Source organism: Mus pahari, chromosome 15 (genome assembly GCF_900095145.1).
Source record: "Mus pahari chromosome 15, PAHARI_EIJ_v1.1, whole genome shotgun sequence".
Lineage (NCBI taxonomy): Eukaryota > Metazoa > Chordata > Mammalia > Rodentia > Muridae > Mus > Mus pahari.
In genome coordinates, this window is record NC_034604.1 from 29,870,643 (window position 1) to 29,881,321 (window position 10,679).

The window sequence follows — 10,679 nt, forward strand, 5'->3', positions numbered from 1 at the left end:
CCAGGCTGGCCTTGAACTCAGAAATCCGCCTGCCTCTGCCTCCCGAGTGCTGGGATTAAAGGCGTGTGTCACCACGCCCGGTCTGACTGTATTTCTTAACTGTTTATGGTGTGCAAGCTCTGACTCAGTGCTCCTGTGACAAGCAAGCCCTTAAAGGAGCCTCCTCTCATGACTATTCTCCTTATGCAGATCCTACAGGAAGAGACCGGGTTCCAAGCCACTTCATTTCACTTTCCCATTTGAGTAAAGAGGCTGAGAAAGGGAAGAAAATACACAGAGGGTAGGTAAGCCATGTTCTCAGAAAGCCAGAAGCCTGTGTAGAGGAGCTGCTTGTGGCAAAATATGGGAGACTGGGAATAGAACTCTGAACTCTCAAGAGCAATGCAGACATCTCTGCTCCTCATCTAGAACAGCCAGCAGCTCACGGAAACCATGCCCACCCTCAGGAGGAGCACGTCATCAGCACGACAGGCTTAGAGACATCTAGATTTTGATTTAATGGGTTTTGTTTTACTTTGTTTATTTTGTTTTTGAGACAAGGTCCCATGTAGACCAGGCTGGCCTCAAACTCAAAGATCCTTCTGCCTTTGCCTCCTCAGTGCTAGGACGAAAGGCGTTCGCAGCCTGCCTGGCTATGCCCGTGTTTGCAGACATAATCATGGGATTAGCTACATGGAAGATGACTCCTTCTGTCCAGGGTCTGTAGTGTCTTCACTGCCACCGTCATAGTCACTATTGTGGGCTCAGTCCTTCACCAGGAGGGCAATCTGTTCCTGCAGCTGCCGCTCCCCTTCCTGCGCCTTGCTCTGGCTCCGCCAGCTCAGCAGCTCAGCCTGGTGGTCCTGGTGCAGCATAGGACAGTAGCTCTGTGGGTCACACAGCTCCTGAAAGGTACAGGACAAAGGTTTCTCAGACTCCTGAGCCCTGCCTACTAAGGAGAAGAGATACTGCTCCCTGGGGCTAAGGAACACTTTTTTTTCCCCTCTTAGACTGCTTTACATCCCTAAAGACTATATGCTAAAGCTGAGTTGGAGCACCCCTCCCACCATGTCTGAGATCTTCCGCATCCTTTTACCATATACTCTGGAAAGAAATCTCTGTAGCCCCCTTTGAGGATATACAGCTCAGGGTAGTATAATGCCGGATACTGGTTCAGAGCCCTATCTTTTTCTCTCAGAGAACGGCACCTGTAAAGAAAACACAGAGATGGGTTGGACGAAGGAAGCAAGGCCAGGACTCTACAGTCCTTCAGTGGGAGGGAGGGGAAGAACACACTGTGAGTAACCGCCCCAGAGGACCTTCAGTGCTGGGATGTAGCTCAATGGTAGAGTACCGCATAGTGCAAAGAAGACCCAGGTTTAATCCACAGCCACCACCCACAATGCACATAGCCTCTCACCACGTTCACCAACCAAAGTCCAGTGACACTCTTCCCCCTCTCTTCTATTGAAGCTTCATCCCCAAATCCCTTTGTGTGTGTGTGTGTGTGTGTGTGTGTGTGTTTATATGGGTTTTTGATAGTTTGGTTTTGTTTTGTTTTTGAGACAGGGTCTCACTATGTAGACCAGGCTGGTCTCAAACTCAGTTATCTATCTGCCTCTGACTCCTGAGTGCTGGGATTATCGGCATGGACCACCATGTCTGGATCTTTTATTTTGAGACAGGATCTCTAAGCCCAGACTGATCTAGAACCTTAAATTTCTGATCTTCCTGCTTGTGTATCCCTGAAACTCCATGACTCCCTTACTTTTCTGTGTTGGGAGTATAGGTGTGTATAATTATGCCCAGCTTTATGCAATATTGGGGATCAAACCCAAGGACTAAATAATCTAGGCAAGTACTCTGCCAGTGGAGTTACATCTCCAAGGCCCAATTCTTTTGAACTGTAGGAACACCTTCCTTCAATCACCCTAATACTCATGGAACTGCAGTGGCAGGCATTCATTCAGGTTCATCTCTGTCCAAACTGTTGTGCCAAGTCTCACTCAAGATCCGTTTCTATCCCCGGCTTCAGCGCATGCACACACTCACATTCGAGGGCCTCTCTCTGAGGAGAATTCACAGAGGAACACAATGATGACTCTTTTCTGGATATCCAGAGGAACAACAGGCTTCCTCAGAAAGAACTCATGTAGTTCCTTCTGACTGTGCAGGTTTAAGGCTCCCTGCAGAGAAGAATATTAGCAAGTATTCCTCAAGGGCTTGTGTACAGTCAGTATTCAGGAATGACTGGTATACTTTTCTGGGACATTGAGGCCAGAAAAACCAGGCAACAAGGAGTTCCAGGGTGGGAGCCTAAGCCTCCCTCTGTATCTACTCCAGGGTTTGGCACAGAGTTTGGTATGTAGCTGCTCAATAAATATTCACAGACCGAGCCAGCCGGAGCACAGGATAAACTATGAGAACTGTCTGTGAACATTAAATGGTTGCAAAGTGCTTCCTGGTTCCTGGACGGTTTTTAGGTTTCCTAGGCTCGCACAGGAAGGAGGGAGACTGTCAAGGAGAGAAAGGGATTGCTCAAGGTACACAGGATTACAGTGGGAATAAGGACTTCCTTTGATGGGATCCAAATGTATCTTCTCTGGCCTAGTGCTGGAGCTCACAGGACCCTTTACCCACACTCTTCTCAGTAAAAGTGAATCTGCAACCTCTCCTTTCCCAGTGCCCATGATGTTATCTCACCAGGATGTGGCCTCCCAGGTACTCATACGGGTAGCGGCAATCAATGATATAAAACCTCTCGATCACACTCTGGAACTTTCCAGACAGTAAAGCAGCCACCTGCACACAAAGAATGATTAAATATCCTGATCACTGTTGCTCTGAGAGAGAGGAGCCACACAGTTCCTTTCTGCATGTTCCCATTATTGTACTGTATGCAGAACCTCCAAGTGTAGCCTGTGTTTGCAACACAGTACGTGGATGAAGCCTAACCCCACATACGAGCGTGAGATGAAGATGGCCTGTGTCGAGGGAGGACCCACATGGCTGATATGGAGGTTATCTATATAGAGGAAAGCATGACCAACAGCCTTGCAGGAGGCAGCTATGGAGTAGATCAGTAGCAGAGGAACTAGTGGTTAGACAACCTGATGTAAGAGGACATCCCGAAGAATAAACTGGTCCAGCCTTTCTAGAGAGAACTTTGTAAATACATACAAAATACATGGAATTATACTTGAAATCTTTGTTTTGTGAGATAAAGTCTTAAGTAGCCCAGGCTAGCCTCAAACTCACTATGTTCCAGAGGATAGCTCTGAACTCTTGATCCTCCTGGCCCCAACTCCTAATTGCTGGGATTATAAGCATGTACCACCATCCCCAATTTCTTCTAACACCTTAAGTAAAAGTACACAAATTGATAATTATCTTAGCATTGTCTAGGATTCTGAAATATTACAAACAACTCAAACATCCATTAGGGGGGGGGGAGGTTAGTTAAACAAATTGCATATTCTGGTATAACAGATTACACAGCCATTTAAATAACATAGATTTTTGTCTGTTTGCTTTTTGTTTTTGAGACAGGATTTCTTTGTGTAGCTCTGGTTGTCTTGGAACTGTTCCATAGACCATGCTGGCCTCAAACTCACAGAAACTGCCATCCTCTGTCTCCCACGAACTGGAATTAAAGGTATGTGCGCCACCACCACCTGACCTTTTTTTTTTTTTCTTTTCTTTTTTTTTTTTTTTTTTTTTTTTTTTTTTTTTTTTTTTTTTTTTTATTTATTTATTTACTATATGTAAGTACACTGTAGCTGTCTTCAGACACTCCAGAAGAGGGCATCAGATCTTGTTACGGATGGTTGTGAGCCACCATGTGGTTGCTGGGATTTGAACTCTGGACCTTTGGAAGAGCAGTCGGGTGCTCTTACCCACTGAGCCATCTCACCAGCCCCCCCCCCCTTTTTTTTTCTTGACACTAGGTCTTACTATGCTGCCCTGGCTGACCTCACTTTGGTTGTTTACAATGATCTCACCAAATTAACTGCAACACTCCAAGTTCATCATTACTCTATTTTTTATAAACTAGGTAGGTGAATCTCTATAATCACGGCCAGTCTGGTCTACACTGTAAGTTCCAGGCTAGATCTTGTCTGAAAGAGGAGAGTAGGAGGCGGGAGTATCTTAGGTGTTACAGTGTATACACTAAGCCTGTTCCCTCTACCTTGAGACACTGCCAGCACTTCAGCTGTGGTGGTACCTGCTTATAATCCCAGCACTCAGGAAGTCGAGGCAAAAGGCTTAGAAATCTGAGGTCATTAGTCATCTCATCTCAAATACATACTGATTTACAACCAGCCAGGATAAAGGAGAATCAGACACTCTGTCTCGAGAGTCATCTTGAGCGTGTGTGTGTGTGTGTGTGTGTGTGTGTGTGTGAGAGAGAGAGAGAGAGAGAATTATTAACATGTAAGTCAGGAATCGTGGCTGCTTTAAGACCCCAACTGAGTGATTTTTTTCTTCTTTTTATGTTTTCCTTCCCTTCTCTCCTTTATCTATAATACATCATTTGTTTAACTAAAAAAGTAATAAAACTTATTTATTTTATGTATATGAGTGCTCTATCTGCATGTATACCTGCATGTCAGAGGAGGGCATCAGATCCCATTACAGATGGTTGTGAGCCACCATGTGGTTGCTAGGAACTGACTCAGGACCTCTGGAAGAGCGTCCGGTGCTTTTAACTGCTAATCCATCTCTTCAGCCCCTTAAGTAAAAATTTTAAAAAGACAGAAATTGGAGCTGGGCAGTGGTGGCACACACCTTTAAGCCCAGTATTTGGCAGGCAGAGGCCAGCAGATCTTTGAGATCAAAGTCAGCTTGGTCTACAGAATGAGTTCCACGACAGTCAGGGCTACACAGAGAAATATTGTCTTAAAAAAAAAAAAAAAAAGAAAGAAAGAAAAAAAAAGAAGGGGCTGGAGAGATGGCTCAGTGGTTAAGAGCACTGATTTCTCTTCTAGAGGTCCTGAGTTCAAATCCCAGCACCCACATGGTGGCTCACAACCATCTGTAATGAGATCTGGTGTGTCTGAAGACAGCTAAAATGCACTTAAATAAATAAAATAATACATTAAATAAATAAAATATTAAAAAAAAAGAAAGAAAAAAAAGAAAAGATACAAAGGAACCCTTCAATACAGCTTCAGCAGAGTAAGAGCCTATGAGAGTAGACAGAGGGACAGAATGAAAGACATACAGACTGAAGTGGGTGTTGGGAGCAAAGGCCAGTGGCTGATGATAAGATCTAACCAGTGACCATCTCCAGGTTATGCTTACTGTGTCTGGGCTGATATACTTCAGATCCGGGTGTTTCCCTGGCACCGTTGGCAGCACACACACCTGGAAAGACCCGAGAACTGAAATCACAGCAGGAATCTCCCCAAGCATCCCAACAGACACTCCCATACGGTCCTTTCCAAGTGATTCTACCCCACAAGAAGGGATTGATAGAGAAATTATGAGTAGTCAAAAAGTTAACTAAGTAATAAAGAGCTATTGAAAATGATGAAATAAGGGTCTGCAGAGATAGCTTAGTGGTTAGAATACTAGTTGTTCTTCCAGAGGACCTGGGTTCAGATTTCACACACAGATGGTGGGTCAAAACTGTCTCTAGCTCTAGTACCAGTAGATTTGACACCCTCTTGTGGCCTCTGATGACACTGCACAGATGTGTACAGACATACATACAAGCAAAACATCCATACACATAAAATAAAAATATTTTGGGCTGGTGAAATGGCTCAGTGGGTAAGAGCACTGACTGTTCTTCCTGAAGGTCCTGAGTTCAAATCCCAGTAACCACATGATGGCTGACAACCATCTGTAATGAGATCTGATGCCCTCTTCTGGCATGTCTGAAGACAACTACAGGGTACTTATGTATAATAATAAATAAATCTTTAAAAAAATAAAATAAAATAAAATAAAAATATTTAGTTGTTGGTTTTTGAGAGTTTAAAAAAAAAAAAACTATGAAACTTTGGCTGTCTTGGAACTCACTCTGTAGAGCAGCCTGACCTTGAATTCACAGAGATACACCTGTCTCTGCCCCCTGAGTGTTTGTATTAAAGGCAAGGCTAAATCTTTTTTTATTTCTTTAATGATGAAATGGGGGTAGAGACCTTGCACAGTGGTTAATAGTGTTTCCTGCTTTTCCGAAGGACCAATGTCCAATTCCCAGCAACCACATTATGGCTCACTTGCCCATATGTATATTCAGACAAAACACATACAAATATAAAATAGGGCTGGAGAAATGGCTCACAACCATCTGAATGGGATGTGATTCCCTCTTCCGGTATGTACGATGACAGATCACTCAAATATGTATATATGTATATAAATATTTTTTAAAAAAGAAAAAGGCTTAAAAAATAAAAATAAACAAAACTTTTTACTATTGGTGTTCATGATAACATGGGGCCGGGTAAACTGCTCAGTTGGTGAAATCATGCAATTATGAGGAGCTACGTTTGGTCCCTAGCATCCACTATAAACCCGTGTAGGATGGCATGCATTTGTAATCCCAGAGCTGAGAAGCATGGGTACAAGGATCCTTGAGGCTTGCTGGCCAGCCAGGTTCATCTGCAAGCCCTAGGAGCCAGTGAGCCCCTGTCTCAAAACACAAGGTGACAGCTCCTGAGGAGCACCGTCCAAGGCTGACCTATGGCTTTCACAGGTGTATCCACACTAGAGCACACGCAGCACCCCGTACACTCCAAACCAGAAGATCAAATGTGCAAGCACATCAAAATGCATCATAATCCTGGCAGTCAGGAGGATTCGGAGCTATGCAATACTATCTGTAAAAAAACAGAACCACAGGACCAGAGATAGGGCCCTGTGGTAGAGGCGTGTGCCGGCAAGCCTGAAAACCTGAGTTCAGTCCCCAGGACCCACACAGTGAGTGGAGAAAGCCGACTCCCGCAAACGTTCCTTCTGTATTATGATATGAACACACACACATCCTCACGCACACATACACTTACTCTAAAAAACCAAATGCACTCTATCACTGTATCTTATCCTAACGAGATGATACAAAGGAACAGAGGAACACAAAACCTCAACAGACCCACAGTGGGGTAAGAGGATTTGTTGCTGCTGTGGTGTGTGTGTGTGTGTGTGTGTGTGAAGGATACAAAACTCACTTGTTTGTATTTGTATAGGAAAGTCTAGAAATAATACAAAAAATATTTTTCTGGTTGATAAGGTTTGGGATAAATGTTATCATTTTCTACCATTTTTTTTTTAAAAACCAACACACACACACACACACACACACACACACACACACACACACACACACACGAGGGGGAAAGAAACGAGGAAGAGAGGAGAGGGAGAGGGAGAGGGAGAGGGAGAGGGAGGGGGGGGAAGAGTATATACAACCAAATGCACCTTTGAGAAATCACCAATCAGAAGCTCCGAGTCAGACTCCTCCTCCTCCATCTGAATGGCATTCACGTCACAGAGAGGGACCATCTTCTTTAGACTTAAGCCCTGAAAAGACAAAACTCCCGCTACTTCCAGTTCTCATGTTAAAGACCTGGACTGGCAAGATGACTCAGTAAATAAGGTACTAGCTGGGTCCTGGCGACCTGAGTTTAATTCCCAGAACCTGTATAAACGTGGAAGGGAAAACCAGTTCCTAAAACTGTTCTCTAACTTCCACATACATGTCGCATGCCTCCCCCACACACACACAAAATTAAATACATACATATATAAATAAGATAAAAATCTAAAGAAGTTTTAAGTAAATATAACTTTTTTTTAAGCCGGGGAGACTTTCGTGCATTGCTGGTGGGAATATAAAATGACATACTGCAGAAGGCAGTTCCTGAAGTATAAAACTGTCATATCTGAACATTATATAGACTGGGGTAGAGCTCAAGGGCTCAGCAGTTACCTAACATTCACTAGATCCTGAGTTCAACTCCAACACTGAACAGTGTCAAGACACTTCACAGACCTGGCATGCTGGCACACACTTGCAGTTCCAGCACTTAAGAGTTAGAATGCCAAGGCCAATCAGGGCTCCATAATAAGGCTATGCCTTAAAACCAACCATAACACTCGACACCCCAGAGATATGTACATTTCTGTCCCTCCCAACCCCATGCCAGGGATTGAACTCAGGACCTCCTGTACTAATAGATTTTCTTTGTATGTGTGAGTGCTGCTGTGGGTGGAGGCCAGAGGTCAACCCTGGTGTCATTTCTCAGGAATCGTCAACCTGGTTATTTGCAGCAGGGTCTGGGACCTGCTGAGTAGACAAGACTGGCCAGCTTCCTGTGGCTGCCTCCGTAGCACTGGGATTGTAAGCATTACCACATCTGGCTTTTCACATGGTACTGAGGCTGGAGGTGGTCCCCATGCACACAGTAAGTACTTTACCAGTTAAACTATCTTAAAAAAAAAAAAAGATTTATTTCATTTTTATTTTATATATGCTTTGCCTGAACGTAAGTATGTGCACCATGTTTGTGCCTGCTGCTCACGGAGGTCAGAAGCAGAAGTGGCAATCAGATCCTTAAAACTGGAGTTACAGGTACTTGTGAACCACCTGTGTAGGTGCTAGGAACTAAAACTGTATCCTTTGGAACCTGTGTCCTCTGGAAGAACAGCCAGTGCTCTTAACCACAGAGCCTTAGCTCCAGGCCCAGACTGAACTATCTTTTTAGCCCAAGGAATCTTCTCTCAATTATGACTGTCCTTAGCTGTAATAATATAGCAATACTAGTATCATGCTTATTGAATGTTGTTACTACTTACATCACTTATTACTGATATAATAAAGTAGGGGTGGAAAGATGGCTCAGTGGTTAAAACACTTGCTGCTCTTTCAGAGGACCAGAGTTGGGTTCCTAACAATCACATCTGACACAATCTTCTGGCCTACACAGATATTTATATAAACATATAAATAAAAATAAAATAAACCTTTAAAGAATAATAAAGTATGTGGAACATTATAAGCTGCTTTTTAAGTTTTTCTTTTTCTTGTTTCTTTTTTTAGGAGGCCGGGGGGAGAAGAGAAGGTTTCACCATGTATCCCTCCCCATGGCTGGGCTGGAACTCACTATGTAGACCAGACTAGACTCCAGCTCATTCTGTCTCTACTTCCCAAATGCTGATATTAAAGGCATGGGCCATCACTCCCCGCAAAAAACATTTCTATTTTATCGAGGTATATTTCACAAACAAAAAATGTAAACATTCAAGATATACAATAAAAATTAATGTCCTTCATCAAACACTGCTTCCTTGTGTTTGCATACACACCACACACACACACACACACACACACACACACACACACACACACACACACACACACACACACACACACACACACACACACACACACAGAGGGGGGGAGGGGGGAGGGGAGAGGAAAAGAGAGAGAGAGAGAGAGAGAGAGAGAGAGAGAGAGAGAGAGAGAGAGAGAGAGAGAGAGAGAGAGAGGAGGCTGGCCTTTAACTTGGACTCCCTTGCCTCAGCTTCCCGAGTGCTGGAATTATACAAACTACTTTTAATACTTTATCATATGGACAGCAATCCTATGAAAGGTTTATTGTATTCTCCATTTTATCTATTTTTTGCATGTGTGTTCATGTATCATGTGCATGTGTGTTCTTCTGCAAACGTGTGTGGAGGGCCCGGGTGGACACCAGGAGTCTTGTTCAGTTACCTCTCCTTAGCCACTAAGGCAGGGTCTGTCACCTGAACGTGCTGGCAAGGCGTGCTCCAACCTCCATCTGCTGGCTTCACCTTTTCTAGCTGGAATCAAGTAGACCCACCCAGCATTTATGTGGGTTCCGAGGACCCGAATTGGGGTCCCCATGCTTAAGTAACACGTTCTTTATGAGCTGAGCCTTCTGCCCAGCCCTGCTGTCCAATTTAAATGGGAAAATTGAAGTTTACAGTAGACTGGCCAAGAGTCTACCGCTAGTAGTGGGCAAGAGCTGGAGCCCAAGTGCCCAGCCCCACGACACCACATCTGCCGCGTGTTGACACAGGGCATTCCTCTGTTACCACGTATAACTCCAAGCTTCAGGAAACCTTAGTAGAGACCAAGTGCTAGGATTATACGCATGACCCACCAAGGCAGGCAAATCACTCATTTCTAACTCTTTAAAGTTGTTGTGAGGTGTGTGTTGTGTGGCTACTGCAGTCCTCCCCATCCCCCACCCTGCCTTTCGTGCTCCTCACAGTTCCGTCAGTCAGCCTGGTGCCCTTCACAACTTACTGCATTTAAATGAATGCATCTAAAGTCATCTTTGTCCACCTTGTTCTCAAACAAACAAAGCCGACTCAGAAGTGCCAAACACCTCAGAGACTATCTCTAGTGTCCGCACATACCTACAAGGCACACACAGCTTCAGACCATCTCCCTGTGATGTGGGAAGTGCCTTGGAAGACACTTGCAATAACCTGCTAGGTTGTTCCAGCCATTGCTTTGATAGTGACTAAAATTACTGACCAAAACTTCTCATCCAGTAATAGGACGCTCTTCGTGGTGATGAGACACGGTCTGTTGGGTATCTCTTAAGAGTCTAAAGATTTCTTTTCTTTTCTCCTTCCTTCCTTCCTTCCTTCCTTCCTTCCTTCCTTCCTTCCTTCCTTCCTTCCTTCCTTTCTTTCTTTCTTTCTTTCTTTCTTTCTTT

At 44.1% G+C, this 10,679-nt stretch overlaps 1 protein-coding gene across 1 annotated transcript in view; it reads right to left on the minus strand.

Annotated features, from left to right (window-relative positions):
• Positions 1-743: 743 nt before the first annotated feature.
• Positions 744-10,679, minus strand: part of Cdc25c (cell division cycle 25C) — a 20,965-nt gene continuing 11,029 nt past the window's right edge. Inside the window, 6 exon segments of the mRNA XM_029547207.1 lie at positions 744-884; positions 1,076-1,187; positions 2,032-2,165; positions 2,683-2,781; positions 5,284-5,346; positions 7,408-7,509. Coding sequence (XP_029403067.1) covers positions 744-884; positions 1,076-1,187; positions 2,032-2,165; positions 2,683-2,781; positions 5,284-5,346; positions 7,408-7,509 — 651 coding nt within the window.